At 42.7% G+C, this 23,284-nt stretch overlaps 1 protein-coding gene across 1 annotated transcript in view; it reads right to left on the reverse strand.

The window, feature by feature from the left end:
* iglon5 (IgLON family member 5) overlaps positions 1 to 23,284 on the reverse strand; it is a 108,037-nt gene that overhangs the window by 14,802 nt on the left and 69,951 nt on the right. The window contains exon 2 of the mRNA XM_073485764.1: positions 3,063 to 3,141. Coding sequence (XP_073341865.1) covers positions 3,063 to 3,141 — 79 coding nt within the window. The remainder of the gene's footprint in view (positions 1 to 3,062; positions 3,142 to 23,284) is intronic.

The raw sequence follows: 23,284 nt of genomic DNA on the forward strand, positions 1-23,284 counted from the left end.
CCACAAGGCTGATGTTCAGCTTGACACATGACCTGAGGGGCCAAACCACTCCTGACAGCTTAGGAAGTAAAGAAAAGAAGAAGCCGTTTTTATTTTTATTTTGATTAGGTTTGGTTTGTGGCTGGTGGGCTTAAATAAAGAGACAATATAGAGAGAAATCCCACCACAAAAATGCATTATCTGTTTACAAGCGCTCTATTAATCTATTTTTAAAATTAATCACTTCTCCACTGATGATGTTGCTACAGGACTGCAAGCCCAGAGGAAATGAGCACCATAATAGCATCAAATGTGCCTCGTCTTAATGGCCCGCATCAAAGACAACACAACAGCCTTGTCTCAAGCATAACACAAGTATTTGTGCCACTTGGGCAAAAGTGATTTTACATAAAAATGGAGTTTATTTATAAAGCTCTTTAGTCTTTTGTTTGTCAGCTGTGGGCCGTGGAGTGCAGACTAAACTTAAAAATCTGATTATGAAATACGCCATCATATCTCTACTGATGAAGTGATAAAGGCAGTTCTGTGCTGTGAAATCACTTACAGAATAAAAAGCAGATTGCGAGTACAGTTTGAAGCAGTGGTTTCCAGCCTGGGGGTGGGATGCCCCAAGTGGTTGCAACGCAAACCCGCGGGTTCGTGAGATGGTTAAAGGGAGAGCAAAGCAGGAAAACATGTTTCTAGATGGGGACTTTTAAAAAGTAAAAAAACAACAACAACCAAAACAATCCATAAAATGGCTCCATACAGCTCTCCTAGCGTAATCAAATTCTCTGGAAGCCCAGAGATCGCAAATTGATTTAGATTTTTTAATGTTTTTTTTTTGTTTTTTTCAGTTGTAATTAAGTTATTTCAGTTATTTCGGAAAATGCTGCAATGTCATTTTGCCGTAAAGCTCCAAATGTGTTTTGTGGACAACAAAACTTCACCTGACTTTCCATTGGCATGGTGGTGAGTAGATAATGACTGAATTTTCATTTTTGGTGAACAATTCCTTTAATGCAATCATTTTTGGGGCTGTAAGTTACTGGATCCTGTTCCCTCTTTGGGCCTCTAACAAGTATTCAAATAAAACAAAGTCAGAGGGAATAATCAGCCTTTGGTTGAATTATCCAGCCACAAGTAGTGGTAAAGTTTTTACCACTGAAAGGAAAATGTTTAAGCTGAGGGTCTGAGGATCTGGCTGAAATAAATCAGGCAACAAGCTGATTCTAAATTTAGGGGTCTAGGGCTGCAACTAACAATTATTTTTATTGTTGATTAGTCTGCCGATTATTCTGTAAAAAAAATGTTGTTTAGTGTTTCCCAAAGCCCAATATGACATCCTCAAATCTCTTGATTTGTCCACAATGCAAAGATATTCAGTTCATTGTCATAGAGGAGGCAAGAAACCATAAAATATTCACATTTAAGAAGCAGGAATCAGAGAATTTAAACTTTTTTTTGTTAAGAATGTTCTCAAACTCAGTGATCGATTCTCAAAATAGTTGGTGAAACATTTAATAGTTGACAAGAAGTGAATTAATCGTTGCGGCTTCAGTCTGGTCAGAGTCAGAGTGGACAAAGTACAACCAAGAATCTCCACAGAACGACACATCCCGACCTTATTTGCACTGGATAGTGTGCAGGTGCATATACGTTGATGTGTGTGTGTTGAGGGGGCAGGTTGAGCGAGCTGGAATGAGTGTGGACGTGTATGTGCAGAGATGTTTGCATGTAATTAAATATGAATTGAGACTCCAGGCGAGGTAAAAAATCCATATGTTTGTGCAGTTCTGCAATAACACAAAGCTACATTTTCTTTCTTGGAATGGAAACTGAGATCTGAACACAACCACATGATGAGGTCCTAACTTCTGTACACAAAGGAAATGGATTGAGCCTTGTGCAGTATCAACCTATAAAAGTGTAAATCTAACAAGGATACAGAAGATCTGAAAGTTAATATAGAATAATTATTATATTAAAACAAATTAAATGTGATTATCTCAGGATTTAATGATCTATGTTAGTCGTGAGAGGAGACGCCACTGAAACAAGAAAGAGACGTTTGTAATGTAAAACTACTGTGAAAGAATAAAAGATGAAGCTGACAGCGCATCTTTTTACCTCCCAGGTGTGTGCAGTTTTAGAGTTTTAGCTGTGAAAATACACAGGTGAATTCTGGAGATTTGACGTCACAGAGGCATCAATAGAGTCGCTTCAGGCTACATGTCTTGATGACATTATAGATCAGCATCCCGCTCCTTTGATTTCCAACTTTGAGAGAGACTTGTTGATGTTAACAAATATTGACAGAACTGTTCTTGACTTCAGGAAAACATGTTTGTTTCCACTCTTCTTTCAAGGGAAAAATGGACTAAAAGAGGAATTTGTTCAGCGATATGGAGAGGTGCAGGCTTAAAGCTGATGAAAGTTATGTTGACTTGGATTTTTTTTTTTTTTCTTTTTTTGCACAGCATGTCCAGGTCACATCCACACAAGGGAGGGAAAAAAGCAAGTCGGCTGTTTTTCTGCTTCGTTGGGGAAAGCTATGATTTCTACTTTTATCACTCAGTTAAGCAGGTGCTGGTGGAGGCAGAGGGAAAGTACACCCACTGGACCAACCTGTGCATCGTGATTGTTACATCTGAGCCAAAGAAAAGGGTGAATTTAGGGCTGCATAATTTGGATTTCTGCCGATATTCAATATGCAGATATTTCCCAACTCATTTTTGGCTGATTGCTGATGCTGACAGCGATATATGCACATACCTTCCACCTACCAGAAGTGTTCATTTCAGCCCGATACTGGTATTTTAATGCCCTGTTCAGCCGGTACCGATACTATCGTGCATCCCCAGGTGACTGCAGACAGACGTGATGACTTAAGCTACACCTGACAGGTATTATCATTCAATTAGCTTTAGGATAGACAGAGATGGAAAATATGGCACAATGTGGGACGCGTAATTGAAGTTATGTGACAGAGAATTGGCAATTAAAGCTGCATGGCAGGTGGGGGGGAAAACAAACATGTTTTTCATGTAATTAGTAGGTGCAGGTGTAGGATCAAGAGTTACCTCAAAATGACGCTTTCTCCTTCCAACACTGTAATGTTGTCCGGCAGGTGTCCGAATTCTGCTGCGTGCACACTGGACCCTGCCAAGAGAAATGACAGAGGAGACCAATGAGCATCCAACAATGGTACCAGACGCCCCTCTGGTGTTCATCAATCTCAGGTCGGGTTGCTCCGTGATCGACTACCTCACCATATCAGCTGGGGCGGGGATGTGCTCTGCATCCCTGCTTACTTATTTCTGACGGGAAAGTAATAAATATACTCAACAAAAGAGTCACAACGTCTGCACTGACCCCCATACTTGAATAATGATTTGGTTTTACCCTGCATTCTGGTGGGGTGCGCGTTCATTGAACAGCACTGATAATGAGCCAAGGGAAGAGGATTCACGCGGAGCTGCCGGAGCGTGAAATGAAGGGACAGCAACGGTAACAGAAGGGATGCTCATCCTGCCTACCAATACACACACACACACACACTTGGAGAACAGAGGCACACGTTCATAAAAGCACAAACACATACAAGAACAGACACACATCCTGAGAGCCATTAGTTGAAGAGGAAATACAAACACTGCATCTGTGAGATGTGTTTGAGACAGGTGAGAAAAAAAAACAGTCAAAGTCATCTTTGTGAACTCGCTCGGACTGCAAACAAAGAAAAATCGAAGACCTTATATGCTGCCAGTGATATTGCCCACTGAGGCAGACTGCTCCCCACTAAGACACCTGGCTCTGTCCATCTAAACTCTGCCAAATCACAGCATGACACCAGGTACCTCAGCTTGTGTCCTCCCTCTATCTCCAACAATCGCTTTCTCCCTCTCCCTGCAAGATGACCTCAATATCTCAATAGGCTTCTGCTGTGGTCTAGCCGTGAGGTTTAATAAATGGTGACTTTATGAAACGAGGCAGCTGCAGCGAGGAGCTAAGAAGCACCTCTGGGTTTGTTAAATAGCCGCGCAAAGTCAAAGACATGTTAGGCGAGTGGATTGGGAGTTTGCTTAGAGATGAGCCCCAAAACGATGGCAATGCACCACTTAAAGGACTCGAAGTGTGCCAGGAATTGTGGGTTTTTAAATGAAGGGGGAGCCTATGTGGAATCATGGGTTGATTACAAAGAATAATGAGAGAGGCTTTAGAATTATAATGAACATCATGGATTGCTAATCAAAAGATTTTCAAACTGCATAGCAGAAAGTCACCAGAAGTGCCAACTACACTAAATAATAATTTATCATCTTTAAAATATAGACTAATTATGCCTGCTTTCTTATTTTTCTGTGTTTTTGAGTGTTTGTGGGGATATGCCACAGTAAATACAGGCTGTATTCACGCTTTTGTATTCATATATTCTTGTATGTATTGTTGTGTGTGTGTGCAGCACTGCATGTGTTGCTCGTGGTTGCGTATATAAGCAGCTACAGTATCTAGCCGTCTGTTGCTCCTGGGTGTGAATACGTCTGTTTGTTTGCTCACATACCGGTGGAGAACAAGAAGAGAGGACAAACTAATGACGCCTCAAAAGAAAACTGGCCTTGAAAATCTCCCGCTAAAAGCTGTAATCGCATTAATGGGTGCTGCTGCTGCTGCGGTTCTATCTAGGCCGGCCAAGGATCCCAGAACTGGCTCCATTTCTTTCTCACTCTAAGCCTTGGGGGAGGGGCGTAGCACATTAACCATTGTGTCCAATGTTCAAAAACTGTCACAAGCTTTCATTTATCTGCGTTTCTTACTACAGAGTAATGCTGCATAGCAATCGTCGCGCTCATGCATCCTGTCTTAGACTCAGACAGTCCTCAGCTCGAGCCCTCAGCTGTTCCCTTTCAAGTGTTCTGTACTCTACACACTTTATTTAGGTTAATTCAATTCAGTTCCAGGGCTTGGGGCTCAGAGATGGGTGTGACATGCTGTCATAAATACACAGTTCCCCACATACGCAATTAAAGAAACACACGTGGAGAAAAGACGCTCCCTATCACATAATGTAACCACAGGGACGCAAACCCGACACACACATTTTGATTGAATGAATGATGAATGCATACTCTGAATGCTCCGAACAACATTGCGAAGGTTACAAACCAGCAGGGAGCTATTCCCATTTCCCTACTCAATTCCCATTTTCACAGCTCGATTGGCAACTCACATTCTAAAACCTGTATCACCCTGCCTCTTCTCGCGGGCGCCGCACAACATGATAACCAGGTCAACACATGCAGTCCACACTTCCTCTCACACACCGAATCACAGGATCAATCGCACACGCAAACACACTCATCGATGAGCCAAAACCAGCAGAGATGGTCCGTCTGAGTTCATTGTGACAGCAAACACAAAAGATTCACTTCACATCATGACTTCACCTAGACGAAGCACAAAGTCGAAATGCAGACAATGCATTCACTCTTCTGCATTTACAACCCCTCCTGACCTCCGTCACTCACTTTGAATGATCAGCGTCCAGTGAAAGTATTGCTTCGACCTTGGCGCAGGTTGAGGTGATCACTAAAATGGAAAATGTCGGGTAAATATAACAGGCCCAGCATCTGATTTGAGAGAAGGGAAACCCCCCTGAGACAAACACGCTGGTCTCCAGCAGCTCCTTACCATATGTTCTGTTTATGGTCTTGTTATTGAATACAATGGCTGTAAGAGTGTTGTCTTAATTTGTAGAACCAAAGAGGACACATGTCTAAAAGAAATTTGACTTCAAATTGGCCGATAATAATCTTGTGGTCAGAAAAAAGATTAAATATCTTGGACGTTTTATTACAGAACAAATTACAGATGAAGCAAACGTGCTTTCACACAAGTGTAGTATGTGTGCAAATGGGGCGAGGATGTCTTTTTTCAGAGCGTATTGTACACCACTTTATACTGCACACTTAGGGTCAAGCTACAGAAAAGCAAGCCTGCGGAGACTTCAAGCAGCTCATAAAGATGTCTCGAGATTTTTACTTAGCAGACCAAGATGGAATAGTGCAAGTGAGATGTTTGTTGCTGCAGGAGTCAATACTTTCCGAGCTGTTTTAAGAAATCTCATGTATAAATTAATTTATTTGCCATCTTAATGTCTCTGAAAATGAAATCATCTTGGTTTTATCAAACGTAAGGTTTAGCACTACAGGCTACCAATCCCAGCTGTGGAAACACTGGTACAGCTGTCTCTTTGTGTCTTGTTTTCCTCTTTTGAACCATGATTTTTGGTTGTGATTTTGCATGTAATTTATGTCATGTATTTTTTATGGAGCCTGAGTCTGCAATTAAGTTTGAATTGAATTGAAAACACTTGAATTCCCCCTTTTTTCATCTTGCAAGCAGAAGCAATTATATTACTTGCTTGACAGCTGGACAACTTTGTTTTGGCACCAAAAAAATATCCAAAACCTTATGCAGACCATGATGTATACTACTCAAGTTTCAGTTATGTTGACTGGCTTTCCGCCTAGAACTGCTTATAGATGTAAAGATAAGTGCACCATGGACATCTGCACCAAGATTTCTTGGCAATCCATCCAATAGTTGCTGAGATATTTTAGTCTGAACCAGGTTGGTGGACCGACTGACTGACATTCCAGAGTTTTGCTGCTATTTTGATGAAAATCTACTTGACAACATCGACGATAAACACATGAATTTTCCTAATCTGATACAGCTATTTTCAAACTAGATGTGATCTTGAGCCCAAAGTTTAGGAATAATGACATCCTGTTGTGAAAATGCCCAAAGTGCCAATAAAAGGTGCAATGTGTAAGAATTAGCCACCTGTCAAATTTATACTCAAAACAAATAGAGGCAGCTCATTGGTCTTGTAACCATTAATTGCTGCTATATGTAGCTGCTGTTAGCTAGTTAGCTCAGTTAGCCATGGAGCTTGCGGTCCCGAACTGGAGCTGGGAGCACTGGGAGAGTGTTGATGTTTTCACCACAAACAGGGGAGCTTTTGAACGAGACAGGCCAGGGCTAGCTGGTTAGCATGCTAACTTCAGTAGATATCTCTGCAACACAGTACATAGACATCGTAACGTCAAAACTTTCATTTCTTTCTATTTTTTCTTCTGTCCCGACCATTTTTGTATTTTTTCAACCTAAATCTTACACGTTGCACCTTTATCCTAGGCAACAAAACTACTTGGTTAGGTTTAGGAAAAGATGCGATATATACTGAATGTAATACGAGTTAAATATTTTACATCCGTTAACTTACGGATGTTTTAAGTTAAACCAAGTCAACGTTGACTTTTGGTTTTACAAGGGGCACAAACACCGGTCTCCTGCATGTTTTTGACTCATTCATCACCCCTAACTGTCACCCTGCGTGGAGTATGTTGCTCTTTATCCTCAATTTTTTACATTTTTTATGCATGGTATTTGAACGCAACCTAATCGGAAGTTCTTGCGTATCACCTTCACGCAAAAGTGGACTTTGGCTTACACTGCACACTATTTGAAAGTGTAAAATCGTGGTATTTGTATGGCAGATTTAAGCCACTGGGCTCATAACACATGGATGTAAATGGTTGTTCCTTGGGCTTCTACTGACAAGGGCATATTAAGAGTGGATCTGCAGCTTCTGATTAATGGGTGAGTGGGAGTGTTGGGTGTAACAACAAAATGTAAACATCATCTGGCTGAATGACAGCATGTGTCTCCCACCCTTTGATGTAATCCACATTATTTATCCCTTTCAGGCAATTAATTCAAATGCTGCCAGCCAAACACAACGGACATGATCAAACAGAACAGTAATCAGTCCAGAGTGCAACCATCAGTGAGCTGTTGCATGGCCGAAACAGAATCTTCAGCCATCGTTTGCAATTTCTTGGCCGCTTTTGGTTTTATTGATCCCCATCTCAAATTCAGCTTTTTCTCCGCTCCCTCCCGGGGCTCAGCATGGAGCCCAAAGAACTGCACCCACCAGGAGGATTCAGGAGTCTTGCCCATTGACACTCTAGAAAGGAGGGTGCCTGCCAACGGGGAAGCTTAAACCACCGGCCTACCATGCAGACTCTAAATGCGGAAACACAAAAACAATGCGAATCCCAACGGAGAGCTTTTTGTCTGTCCTGCTTTAGTACACTACTTTACTAAAACAAAACTGGATTTGTTTATGAGAGAGAGAAATCCTGAGCCTATATAAAACACTGTGCATGAGTATGAAAAGAGACATGATAAATAAACCATGCAGGGCAATGTTGGTGGTGAACACTGCGGTGGCCCCTGGTGCTGGTGTTAAATTACCCTGCTCACTGTTGTCCACAGCAGATACAGCCTGTACTGGTATCTCTTGTCCTTGCTATGACCTGCTGCTTGGCACAAAAACGGAACCCCCATCTCCATACCATACATGCGCACACACCCACATACACACTTGTTTGTTGTCCAAAAAACCCCCCAAAAAACCCTTAAGCCTTTGTCTGCGCACAGTATCAAGCCTCCGGTCAATGACATTTTTAAGGGGAATAAAATTTTATGGACATGCCTGAGGGATTTCACACAGGAAAGCACTGGGCTAGTAAGACCATCAATTCAGCTATGCTATAGGTCATTCCAGCTGTTATACAACCTGGAAAAGCAGAAATCTGTTGTCCTCGTCTTACACTTTATCTACTGCTGCTGATATTCACATCATCCCCTCTGCTTGTGGTCCACTGTTTTAGTCCCAGTGTTTTTAGAGCGTTGCAACGAGACATCTATTATGTGATTTGTATTCTCTTGACTTTTACATGCGCCTGTTTGTAATTACACTTGCTACTGGCAGACACTTATGAGTGGAGCTCTATTGAGCTGTACAACTTTAGCCTGCGTAGTCCTTGCAAGGCTGTCTTTGTACTGTTCATCTATTTTACATTGCCCTTGACGATCAAATAAACACAGAGAGGAGGGAAAGCTACTTCTGAAAGCATGATTGGCGTCAGGACGGATAACAGCGGAGGCTATAATGAAACCCATAACAATAATCCGTTTTAACGGAGGCTGCCGTGGTTTGGAAATTGAAAGGAGAGGAGGAATCACACAAGGTTGGAAGGGAGAGGTGAAAATAGATAGCTTGGGTAAGGTGAGGCCCTGAAAGGAACGTCTGAAGGAGAATGAAGGAAAGTTGTTTTGAAAAGTGGAATTACAGGATGTTGCGTAGCACGTGTAGAGGTAGTTATACACGGACATGTGTTTCAAGTCATTTGGTTGGATTGACCTCAATCCCCACCCATATTCACTCTGTGCTCCAGTAACAGTTGAACAAGCTTTGTATCCTGATGTACATACAACTACTTCCTCATTTCCTGTTAAGCTTTTGCTATGTATTAGGCTTGTCTATGTCGAAAAGAAAAACAAGTGAAGAAGGTGGTAAAATGATGTTGCTGGGGAAGGCGGGATTTTTTTCTACTCAAAGACAAATTTCGCCCAATGTAAAGAGTTGATTAGGCTGTGTGGTAGACCTCACCATCATCACACTAGCTAACCAGCTTGCTATCATACAATGGTTAGCAATGCAACATCGAGAGGAGTTAGCCTAATGTCAGATTACCAACTCCAGCCAGATTTGCTTCCTCCTTATTTATGAGGCAACGTTATAAAGACTTGGGAAAGGACCGGTTGGTTGCTGACATATTTTTAAGATGAAATGAATAACGGTTAGCCAGAAAAGATCGAGGCTTCTCTCGTTTTTGTCGAGCTTGGAATGACTCTGGAAGCAGGTCGTTTTGCCGAATTCATGAAACTTGCTGTTGGCTTGTTGAAGCTATGTCGCCCGACTCCCAGAAGCTATATTATAAACACCTGTGTGGGTGTGGCAACCGGCTTAATGGGACTGACTTCGCCATGTTTTTATTGTTAAGCTTGTCTGACCTAGCAACAGTAACTAAGGTGGGTCAGACTTTGGATCGGTCAATTCTCAAGCAAGTCCCAGGACATATTTTCTCGGGTTAGTCAAGTCTTGCTTGCAGTATCCAGTCTTTATAAAGAGAGAAGACAAGGTTTAGTACCTGTCAAATAATAACAATTTTGATTAATTTATCAAACCTGTTCAAAAGCTATGACAATGGCATGAAAATCTTAACATATTTTCTCCCCATTATCATAGACTAGTAAATTAGGATGGCACTCAGTAGAGTGCATACCCAAGGCCTAACAGTTCCCTTTTAAACAATCAAGTCTAATCCAATATCAAACAGCCCTGTAAACCACACATAACTGCTTAACCCTAATTTAATTTGAACAGATCTAGGCCACACATCAAATTGTATTGATTTTTAGATACCAGCCACCAAAATATGCGCATTTATTCCCTGAGAATTTAACGTAAATTGTCGAAAAACGTAAGAAAAAATTCCTGGATCCGTCCCTTTATACTGATCTATTCTGGGCCACGACCGTCCTCAATCCAAGTTTTCTCGAAATCCGTTACGTAGTTTTTACCTAATCCTGCTGACAAACCAATCAAAGAACTAATAAACTGACACCGGTGAAAACACAGCCTCTTTTGTTAAGGTGAAGACTAAACTGAAAACATAAAATAAACCCAGACAAGTCATCATGTCTCAGGTCAAGTCAAGTCACGAGTCTTAACTTCTAGTCAAGTTGAAATTCTTGAACAGTGATTTGAGTCCACATCTCTGGTTACTCAGTTGTAGTAGAAAGAGAAGAAGTGATGGAGCGGCATCAGATTGAAGAAGAGAGAATATATAGTGCGAGGACACAGTCAGTGACGCTGGGGCAGAGAGCAAAGCGAAGGAAAGACACACCCGCATAATTAACACCGGCATGCTGCAGCCAATTAAATATTTACAGAGGCACTTCCCTCCGACACCTTGATGATGAAGCGAGGCAGCCCAAGGATTATCAGATGCCGGGAGCCTCAGGCAGGAGACAAGGGGTTGTGGGTTGGGGATTAAACATTAACCGGCACAGATATCCCTTTCTCTTCCTCGTCTGATCCCATTTACTCTGAACGGCCCAAATCCAACCTCATGTCCACCACTCTCAAGCCCCATCTTCCTGCCCTCCTCCTCCTCCTCCTCCTCCTCCTCTTCTACTCCACTCCACTACTCATTCAGCCCCTCTACTCCCTATCGATGAAGCCCAGACTCCCCTCCTGACTCCATCCACCCCTCCGCACCACCTGTCAGGGACAGAGCAACAGGAGAGCAGGGTGAGAGTGATGGGCGAGGAGTTAGAAACCACCTGGATGACTCGCTCATGCAGCACAACAAGATGGATATGCAGGTCGCCTGCTTCTCACGATTGCTGGTGAAGCAAAATGGATGTCAGCGGGTTTCCACTTGACAGGAAATCTAAGAAATGTCAGAGAAGTCACAGTGAATGAATTGTTTTGAATCTGTCTGGTAATGTCATTTTTCCCCCTCTCAGAGCAAAGATTTTTTTTTTTTCTCTTTTGACAAATGTGGTGGAATGACTAAAATGAATGTTTGTGTGACTGCGGCTTACACATTAGCTGCTCTGGTGAGCTTGTTGTTAGGCATCAAGAGGATTGGCCGGACATTTATCTATCTATTCAAGGTCACACATTTGCTGGTCTTACAAGGCCCCCGAACTATTGTGACACACATAAAACTGCTAACACAGCTTGATCTTAGACACGACAAAACCATCCACATTTACAGAAAAGCAGGGCATCACCCTCGGGTGTCTAACTTGGCCTCACCAAAGACGTGACATCTGCCCCTTTTTATTGTACACATGCTGCATCCACAGTTCTGCCTCTGGTCGCTCTGCCCATCCATCCCTCCCTCCCTCCTCCCATCCAGCATCTCTTCCTCTCCCTCCTTCCCTCCCCTCCCACTCACTAATCCCTCTTCACACATCAATCAATAGAGCACTGCAGAGTGCACAGAGCCATACAGTACTCAATGCCGCAGTTGTACAACTTCAATGGGCAGCCACAGACCTTTACCATTGAATCAAGCGTGGGAGAAAAGCCGAGCGTGCTGAAACCAGGGACGAGCCGCACTCGGCTTTCTTTTACCCCCCATTTTCCTTGGACCAGCGCCTAAACCCCTTAGCACTGTTGAAATCAATACAGTAGTTAAACTGTTACTTCCTCTCCCAGTGAGTACACACACACACACACACACGCCCGCCTTACACAGGGCCCTGTAGACTCCCCTAAATACACCCTGTGCACTGGTAATTTGACAGATTTGTGGGCAAGTGCTGTCACTGCTTTAAAAGAGAAGCTTTAAATACTGATTCACCCCAAGTAACTCAGCATCTAACATCCGCTCACAATCACATACTTTATAAGCCACAAAAAAGGAACAGAATACCAATATGTAATCCACCAGCAGCGTGGTGCCTTCGATGGCACTGACTGAGCAAATCTGAGCTATAAACCCACATTTTCGTGTTATATTGTTGTAAAAGCTTACTGTAAAGGCACAATATCATTGTCTTTGTATTCTATTTTTCTGGACATTATGATTAAAAAAAATCTGTATTATATTAAAGACAAAAATATTTACATGCAAAATTATGTTTACATGCAGTGTAATACATTTTGTGCGTGCTGACGGTCTGACAGACATGTTTATTTAATTTCCTTCCTCAGAGAACATTTGCATTGACATTTATTCATGTTTTAAAACCTGCATTGTCTGTATGCTCGCACTATTCTCCTTCCCAGGATTTTTTATGGTCTATTCCCATATTTCTTTCTGCCAAACAGTCACCGAGCACAGTAGCAGTAATATTTATTGGATCCATGCGTGCATATAGAAAACCACCAGACACAAACACGACAGGGATCTGTTCTTCAAAATATTGCTACATATCCGGACCATCATCATCAAAAAAACGAACATAAAGGTAGACTAGGAAAGCAGCTTATTATGATTTATTTTTTACGTTTCTTGTTAGGTGGTGAAATCCAGCTTATATAGTAAATTATTACAGCAGCAAAGGAGGAAGTGAGTGGTATAGAGAGCGAATAGTGCAGGACCTTCATTCAAGAGGCAGCTATTCATGTCCAGTGTGTAACCAGAAGTCAGCGGCGCTCTTTTAGCCCCCAACTGACAAGAGTCATAATTTCTACAGCTGCTCGGGGGCTCGGCCATAAGTGGTTTTGACGCATTTATTGAACTCTCTCACAAAATGACATAATGTCAATGTTTAAACTGTGCTCCACTCTTGTGCATCAGCCACGACCCACATGTAAAACAAACATAATCAGGATTTGCTTAGAGTAAGAATTTGTAAAATGTTAAAACAATATGATCATATCACTAAAAGATAATAGAGCATGAAGTCTGTAAGCCATAATATTTAATAGTAGTCCAGCCTTATACCATAATGTCAGAATAAATAAATTAGTAAATAATAAAGCTGTGTCGTTAAACTGTGAATATGTTCTGCTGTTCCATATTTCTGCTGTTTATAGGAGCTCTGTCAAATGCTGTGAGACTAAACAAATATTTCCAGCCATGCGGTTAAGCTTCCAGCACAGTGGCGAGGCTTACCCTATAGTTTACACTTGAGCCTCTAAGAGGCTACAATAAAAACAGCAATTACCGGGCGATAGTGACAGGAGACAAAGGAGTGTAATAGCATGGGAGCAGTTATTTTCGATAGGACCATTGGCTGTAAAGTGGAGTCAAAAAGAATGAGGCATCAAAAAGTCAGTTGAGTGTTGGGCGGTATGTGTGTGAAATGGATGACCAGGCAACACAAGCTGCCAGTGGTCATTTATGACATGCTTGAAAAGTAGGACTAATGAGAAAAACAGGGTTTGGCGAGAGCTTGAGAATTACTGCCGCTGTTGTTAATTTGGACATTGCTTACTCTGAAAGAGCTGAAATCATGCAGTTCCCATCAAAGGCGAAAGATGACGTGCTGAAAAAAGCATTCAGAGAATTTTGAACGAAATCTCAAGTCAGTGTGGGGCTGTAGAAAAGATCTCATTTTGCTTTTGTTTCAATTTTTTTTTGCATGCATAAGCTTTTACGGCCCCACCACTGACTTAGCTTATTAATCCCCCCACCATCACCATTCATTTCATACTGATAATGACACATTTCTGTGGAACTATGCAAAATATGTAATATAGTCAAACAGAGTTATAAGACCAGTTAATTGTGATGACTGAATGGAGGGCAATTAGCCGCTGTCTGAAGCCGCCATAGTAATGAGCAATCTATTATAAGTCGTTCTTTGTCTGTGCCTTTTGCAAACAGCAAAACAAGAGGGAACAACATTTTGGCTACAGGGGAAGAGCAACATTTTCACATCAACACACTCAATCTCAATTAATGCACAAATAACTGCGTGTACTGCTGCAATGTGGTGCGTTCAAGTGCACCTGAGTGACATCTAAACACGCGTGTGTCCATGAATCCGTGCATGTGTGTGTAGGTTCAGCTCAGCATGCACGTCTGTTTGGATGTGTACGTGTACGTGTGTGTGGGCCGATGTGTTGTTGAGAAACCGCTGGGCTGCTTGTCCAGGGGTCTGGCTACCTTCACCACAGGGGGTTTGGGTAAGTGAGTGAGGATGAAAGGAGGAGATCCAGGCAGGGAGGGGAAGGGTGGAGGAGCAGGGTGTGGGTAGACAGAAGGAAAGGATTCTGGGGTGGGAGGGCGGAGAAGGTGAGGGCCAGAGCCCAGGAGTAAGGTTATGTCAGGATAATTCACAGCAGCAGTACTTGCTGCGAAGAACAAAACAGGACTACCTGAGGGAACAGAAATCAGCTAACAACTGCTTAGGAGGGAGCTCCTGAGGGATGGAATGGGAGAAGGAGGGGGAAAAAAAGGAGGGAGGCATGGTGCAGTGCACTAAGATGCTGGCAAGTACAGATGAAGTAGCGTCAGTGTGTGTGTGCGTGTGTGAGAGAGTGAGAATGAATGTGCATATGTGTATTTGCAAGCCTGTGTAAATCCGTTTGCTACGTGCGTGAATCTGTGTGTGTGTGTGTGTGTGTGTGGGGTGTGGGGGGGTGTTTAAGTGTGTTTTCGCGCATGTGTTTGCATACTTCCGTCTGTTTGTGTGCAGTTGGATTCCGCCTGGCTGTGCCCACAGCCATCCTTACAGCTGTGGATGAGGTTCATTTGCATTCTGAATCGCAGCAGCTCTTTCCTATTGTTGCTCCACCGCTGTGACTCGGCACCGCTAGCTCCAGCACACATCGCTGCTGTGCCAGTTATGTTTGGCCACAGCTGTGTTGGAGAGCCAGTGGCAGACATTCAAACTGCGACCGCGAGCTCGGGCCTTGGTCTGTAAGTTGGAGAAGGTTTAACTTGACGTCATGTTTTCTTTGTAGGCTACCTGGTTTCTTTGGGCTGGAGTGTACTCTCCTTCAACAAATCTTGGAGCCCCCTTTTCTATTCTCTCTGCCTCCCTGTCTCAGAGCAGATGGAAGCCGGATGACACCCTGGGTAGCTTTTGGCGCCGGCGGCGTGCTGCCGCTGCTCAATTGCAGTAAAGCTGCGAGCCATTCCCTCGACAGAGTGATAGTCTCGCTCCCTGGTTGCTCTCTTCATCTTCTGGAGCAAAGATGAAGTTAAAAATATACCCGACTTTGGACACGAGTCTCCTCTCCCATTTCAGCCTCAACCTCCTCTTTCACCCTGGGTGATGACACGCTTTTGGTATTTCTTCGGAGAGGCCGCTGCATTAGAAAAGAGCAATCGATAGACAGCCCATTTAATCTTTGCAGTTGAGCAGAGCTGAGAGGAGTCTCGTGTATGACATACAGAAAAAAAATACTGAGAATCAAGAAAAGAGAGATGAGAAGAGAGGTAAAGGTGAATTAATGTGTCATAGTCTGTTTGAGGAGGAAACAAGCATGCAACCAGTGACTTGAGGCGAAGCTAAGCTGTGCATTTACGCCAGCCCTAGTGGACTGAGCCACTGATGAATCTGCTAGCTCATGTTACTGATGAAGCTGTTTTACCAAGGCCGGAGGCTATCGAGGAATATGAGAAAATCAGGAGCATAACTAAAGCTGTGACAGAAGTAATGTGTAATTAAATACAATGCCACTGGCTAATTTGCCTTTCATTTATCTCCACACATCAGTTTCCTGTGTGTTTTTCTTATTATGTTTTCTCGCAGAAAGCGTTGTGTAACTCCTATTGTGGAGGTTATTAATCTTTCAGTGCACCGTTACAAACATAAACAAATTCCTAAGTCACCATAAGTTATTAGAGGGCCGTCTCCTCGGAGCTGTTTAAATTGGATTAATGCTCCTTCATGTGGAGCACTGAAAATGATCTCTGGCTCCCGTCTCCCTCATGTGTGAAAGAGCTGCGAAAACAATTTTTACTACTGTGCCACAAGCATGCACAAGCATGTGAAGACTGCAGATATTCCTTATGCATATTCATATACCTCTATAAAAAATATAATAGCTATTACATACACATGCACAGACATTCCCACTTGTTCTGTCACCAGTCATAACTGTCAGTAACCTCCACAAAATGCCCTGGAGAATCATTTATTTTTCAAGCGTTGCTCACTTTACAGCGTGCAATACACTACGGAACAAAAGGATATCAAAACGTAGCCATCTTCCTGTGACATAAATTGAAATATTAATAATGAAACATACACAGCTGCCAGGATGTACTGCAAATGTCACTAGACTGAGTAAAAAATGAGCGTGCTGGCAATGAATCTTGCCGAAGTGAAAGCTGAATATTTCGCCTCCGAAAATACAGAATCTAACAGAAACTTTGAGAAGTAAAAATAGAGCTCTCCTCCTTTAATCTGCATGTTAATGTTTGTATATAGCTTCGGTTCAGTGTAAAACAAGCTAAAATAAGGTCAGACAGACTGTTTGATTTACACGTCATTCATTATTCCTATTCAGCGAGGTAGCAAGTGAATGTGTCATAGCGAGAACGCTTCTGAACACATAATTCCCAACCTTTTTACAAGCTGTCTCATTATCTTTACCCGCGCCGTACTGCATCGGCACCGGCTTCATCTGCAAATGACCCGACAAAACATTAGCCAGATGTTTATTCCCCGCATTTGCACAACAGTCTGGAGTAAAAAGATGAGAATCAACCCCCCTGAGACATAAGTTAACCTCCAGCAAGACATGACTGTGCCTGACTCAGTACATTCGGAGCCTGATTGAAAGAACTTTTTGAACAAAGACAAGACGATAGAGATGATGAGTTGAATATTTTCAAAGAAAAAAAAAAATCCATCCTCACATTCTTTCCCACTGTTATATAACTTATCATCAATCTGTGATGTTCAGTGTGTTCCACGGGTTATTTTGTGGTGAAGTAATTTATTTTTTCGGTCTTCCCACTTTGCCGCAATCTGCCTCATGTACTTCTATTAGAGCTGGTGATGTGGTTCCCAGAATTGCGGAGCTAGAGGAGGAGAGTGAGATGTAAGACTGAGAAAAAAATTACTTGTGTCGTTGAAATGTAACGGTTTTTAAACCTTCTTTGCATTTTGTGAGTTAACTTTCTGCAAACCACAGATGTGTCCAAGCTTAACATTTGTCCCAAGCACGGCTTATCACGTTTTCACTTATCACACTGTATGCTTATTAGCCGCCTTCCACATCATGAGTTGGAGGAGATGTTTGTGGCGGTATCACAGCCAATGAAGGCTGCCAAACAGCCGACTGCAGTCTGAGTCATACCACTGGATATTTTTGAGAACACCAGGAGAAATTGGCAGCCATCTTTGGTGGCTATTTGTAACGGGAAGTCGGACCATCTCCATCTGTAATCGTGGAGACCGAAACAGTTATTTTAAACCAAACCGTGATTTCTTCCTAGACATATCCAAGTGTTGTGTGCGTAAACCTAACAAGAGCATAAGTACAGTGTTGTAACTAAAACCAAAACTATTGATGGACAGTACAAAGCTAAAAACTTGCCCTGCTCACCAATTTGCATGATGTCATATCATCTACATTTGGCTGGTTGTCTAAGTTAGTTAAAAAAAATAACACAAACACATCAAGCCACAAAATGGGCTGAGTGTGTTAACAGCATTAAAAATGGATGTTCCTGAAGGATCAGGAAGATGTAAGAAAAGAAGCCGACAGGACGATGAAATAAAAATGGGCGCGGAGTCAAAGCGGAGGCTCATCCCTGTTTTTTAAAGACTGTTTCTGACCTCACACCTCTAGCCTAACGCTTAAGCTCCTGCAGCGGTTGTTTTATCAGCTGTACTTTTTATCAGTGGGACTTTTCTCAGTTTAAGTCCTTTATGCACTCAGTTGGACACATTGTCAGAATCTAAATGAATTTTGATGCTTTCTCACTCTGCTGCCTTTACGTCTCGATATAGCTCTATACTTATTTGCATACTTCTTTAACTCTGTGTCATTGTATGGCTGTGAGTCGCTGTGTTCTTTATGTTTGCATACAATGTTGTGAGCTTGCATGTAGAAGCCACATGTACTTATGGATATGTGCAGAAATGTCAGTTGGCTTTTCGCTAAACCTCTCCCTTGAACAGCAATTTTCCAATCATAGCCTGTGGACACAGTGTGCATGGGGTTGCAGTAAAAGTGATAAGGTCTGTCGATTTCGGCTGCCTCCGTGGAGGCCGTGAAACAAAATAAACTTTTAGTGCTGTGCCGTACCACCAGACGACAGAGCAGCTTTTTCCCTCGGGCTGTGAGACCCCTCAATTCATCCTCAGCACTCCGCCGTAAAAAATAGTTTTAACTCCATGACTTATCCACAGGATAAGACGGAATCTGACTCGGTGACGGGCATTAAGGATAACTATAATGAGCCAATCTTTTCGCTGATGGTCTTGTTTGCTGTAGGTCATACAGAGGCATCAGTATTACATTTAGACTGGAAAAAGCCCTTGTAGTATGTTTACAAAAATTTGGAAGGTGGCATCTTTTTTAACAATTGCCAGAACCGAAAAACACATGCAAAAAGTCAGCACAGTCTCAAAGCAACAGAGTAGCTCAATTGCCAGCGACTCCTAGGACGACATATGACTGTTGCAGAGTACCAGCGACAGGCACACCGGACATCGTTGGAAACCACTTCTTGATTAGATTTAGGATTTTAGTTAAAGAACTATGTTTCCTCTATAACTTCAGTTAACGTCAGGAAGTTACATTATGTACGTTATGTAACTTTACTACATTAGTAAGTCACAAGAACTCACCACTGACTTTTCTTTTGGTTTCACACTGGTCACAAACAGTGGTCTCCTGTGCTTGGTTCACCCGAACTCCTCCCTGTACAGACTTTTCACTCTTTAGCCTATAGTATTTCTTGTAACTTCCTCCTTTGCAGCTGTAATAATTACTACGGCTGCTAGAGGTCGCCGCCTAATAAGAAATGTCAATATGGGTCGTAATAAGCTGCTTTGAGGGACGACCTACGGTTGTTTTTCTGATGAGGATGGGCTGGCAAAAGTATAAAGAATGCATTAAACATTACATTGTTCAGCTAACTAGTTTAAAACTGTAGGAATACCTACTGTGGTTACAAAGCAGATCAAAGAGGTTAGCTAACCACATCATTTTTTGGATTAGAGTTAGAGGTAACAGTTTACTTCAAAGAAAAACCCAATTCACAACAGGCAGCCTGTATCTGCTGTATGATAGCTGTTCCTGGATGTTATCAGACCTAAGGCTAACGTAAGCAGCTCTGCTCTTTATTAAATTTGGGGAAGTTCACGCTGAAGCAACCCCAGGCCAGTGTTACCGAAGATGCTGTTGCATTTGCTGAACACTTCAGTTAGTTGTCATCCTAAAAGCCTTTTCTCTTGGTAGATAAAACTGGAGGTTTATTGTTCATATTTTCAAACATGCTTTTGTTAGAACGAAGTGAACGTCTGATTTTTATCAAAAACAAGCCGTTTCTTTAGGATGCTGACCAATTCTATAGCTCAGTCCCGGTTCTTTCGGACGGTACCGTGCATGTGTCCATCAGTTACGACCCCCTTAACAGGATTTCTTGTTTTAAAACAAGTCGACTGGAAACATTAAGAAATCTGCTGGAGTCAGAATGTTAATTAATTCTCGGAGCTGTTAAATGTTAGCTTAATTAGCTAGCTAACTACACCTGTACTTCAGATGTCATTTCAGATTTCAGCCCACAAAACGGTCGCTGGCAAAAAAGCGAGGAGCTTTTGTCTACGTCTGTCTGAACTGAAGGGGTCTAATTTAAAAAATGATTAAAATTTAAAACTGTAAATCAGCCACAGTAGCAGCTCCAATTATCCTCCTCCTTTTTCCTTCCAAATACTTTGCTCACCCTCTTCTCACCCAACCCCTACCCTAACCTGTCTCCTCTTCTCTCTCCTGTTGCCATCTTACTTCAACCCCTTCTCCTCCTCTCCTTTTTAACACCTCCCGACTTTCTTATCTTCTCACCCCCCCCGCTCATCTCCTGTGCCCTGCAACGCCACAGCTGATCTTCTCCACCTTTCTAATTCAGCAGCTTATCTGAGCATACAAGTTCCACAAAGCTGTATGATCCCTGTCACCTCGCAGCCCTCGTGGGAATCGTGAGTCAGTGCTGCAGATAGATGACGGTGTTGAGGAGGTTGGGAGGAGGTTGAGGAGGTGACAGAACGGAGAGGTGGAGGTGGAGGTGGAGGAAGTGTTGTGGGGGAATGTTGAGGAAGTGAGAGAATGAGCTCGGAGGAGAAAAGGAAATGCAATGAAGTGCAGAAAGGAGGGCAAAGATAATAGAAATCTGAAGGGGTCACGAGTACAAAAATGTCTGCTTTAGGGAAAGGAGTGAGATCCTGTTAGACGGACACGATAAATCCATCTACCCGTTGAGTTTTCGGGTTCGGGACCTTTGCTGCATTTAATCTGCTCTCCCGTGCTTCCTGTCACCGATAACTGCAGATTATGTCGAATAAGGGAGAAACGCTATTAAGTAATTTTAAAGAGAGAAACACAGCAGAGGTAATGGATACAAATTAAAAAAACATGAGGAGAAAGCGAGGAAGGAGAGTGAGAGACACGGCTCCCCAGATAAAGACAGCGGCAGACAGATTGTCGTTGTTAGAGATTTAGTACAGATGTGTCACACAAATCCTGATCTTTAGTCAGCGTCTGACAGGCACAAAGAACATCTTGCTGCCACGCGGCGGCCCCCCGTTAGTCGGCCTCCTCCCCCTCTTCCTCATCATCTCCCCTCCGCTTCGCGCTTCTCTCTCTCTGTTGTCACTTCCTCTCTGCCTCGTTTCTCCATTTGCTTCACTCCATTCCTCCCGGTTTTTCTCGTTTGCTCTGCATCATCTCTCCCTTCTCTCGTTTTTCTCAGTGCTCCCCAACCTTCTTGACTCAATTTATACGCTCTCAGTACGTCTTTTTCCTACAACTCTTTCTCTCTTCCACACTTCGTTTGAGAGAGATGTTTCATTAAAAAAGCCTAAGAAGTCGGCGTCTGATGCCCTGTCCACTCCCGTCCTCTGGGTCCCCCCCCCACACTCTTTCCCTCCCTGTGTGTCACTCTCCTGGTGGATTTCTGCTCCTCATCTCCCTCGCCTCTCTACACTAATGAATTTTGGGCACTTTGCAGCCACAGATGGTGCAGAAGGCAGCCGCTGGCGGCAGGGGCCTGGCCTAGCAAAGAGGGGGAAGAGAGCGCTGCCCGATGGACCGTCTGCCATCACCTCTTTTAAAAGGAGTATAGAAACCGGCACATCGCTGAATATGCCCTCACCTGAACCTCACTTCCTCAGGTGTTGCACGGAGAGACTTACATACACACTGCAACCTGACAGCCAGTGTGAGCACATGCGTCATCTTCTAATTTTTTAATGTATTTTTTCTCTTTTTTCTTTTCTTTTCTTTTCTCTGAGTGGCTCTCTTGTTAATTGCAAAGCCCTGTTTCTTCCTGGCAAGCTGGAAACCTTGCCTCCGGGCAAGGAAAACAACGCCGAAGTTGTGTTCCCCCCCCCCCCCTCACCCAGTACCACGCCCTTATCTGTTTTTTCTATTTTTCGCTATTCAACTCTCACACCTTGCATGCTTCAATACTTAATTCATTCTGCTCTTGGAATCTGTGAGAGCAAAAAGCATCAAAGACTGGGTGAAGGCATGAGTAATGGAATTGTGCAAAAGGTGACGGAGGAGGAAAGTGTTTGGAGAGATTACTTATTCAGTAAGAAAACATCCAAGGTCTTAATGAAAATGAAAACTGATTTAAAATCTTGGATCTAATTTTTCTGGTTTTGTCCATCATCTCCTTCAAACGCGATACTATTGTACTTGGCAATCACCAAAGACAGTGGCAGGAAACGAGTGTTTACTTCCCTAGATGGGTTAGCTAGTGGTTGTCAAACCTACGGGTCAGACCTCTCCAAGGGGTCACAGAATAAACCTGAAGAGTCACAAGATGACTTACAGAATAAATGAGAACAAAACATTTCTTTTTTTTCTTTTTTTTGTGTGCGTTGTTGTTTTAAAAACTGGAAAATGTAACCCTTTTGATTGGCTTCACATATTACTGTCATGTTAAAGGGTAACTCAAAAAATGTACACATTAAAGTGTGTTAACAGGTCTTAAAGCCTTTTGTGGCTCCAGAGGTAGCTGCATGTAATCTGATAAAGGACACACCATAAGGTAGCTAGGCCTAAGCCTTAAAGCATTCCCTGCTTTATTGTCTACTTTACTCTAAATGGGACCATAACTTACAAAATGAACATCATGCTGCATTGAAGAAGACTTCAAACTAGCGTAAGTTGAGACTGTAAACTTACTCGGAAACTGTTTACTGCAGTGATAAATTAAGCGAGAAGTCATTTCACATTATTTTTTACATATAAAATGACTTTTTCTGCTACCAGTGGAGTCGCCCCCTGTTTGTTATTAGACAGAATGCAGGTTTAAGTCACTCCAGGATTGGCTTCACTTTCAGACAGGTAAGCTCTGTCCATGTTTTATATAGTCACTGTCTAAACCACATTACTTGGAGGTAAAAGTGTGTTCTCTGTCCCATCCCCAGATTAAAAAATCTCAGTACTTAACTTGCTAAGTGCAATGTTATCGTTACTGATAGGAAAAAGGGCCCCTCACTGCAAAATGTTGTCGTCATCCACCAAAATGATCCTTTAAAGACACATTCTCTGCAGCCTGTCGCTGTGCTGAACTCAGGTATAATCACCAGTGAGCCGATCTGGTTCCCTTCTGTAAGTGTCAGCTCTATCATCACATTATAATACAGAGGAAACTGTAAATACAGGACATCAGAGAGAAGACTCTGTACTCAGTGTGTCTTGTGTGGGCGTCACTATATGGTCAGC

This window comes from Pagrus major, chromosome 17, assembly GCF_040436345.1.
Source record: "Pagrus major chromosome 17, Pma_NU_1.0".
Classification (NCBI taxonomy): Eukaryota; Metazoa; Chordata; class Actinopteri; order Spariformes; family Sparidae; genus Pagrus; species Pagrus major.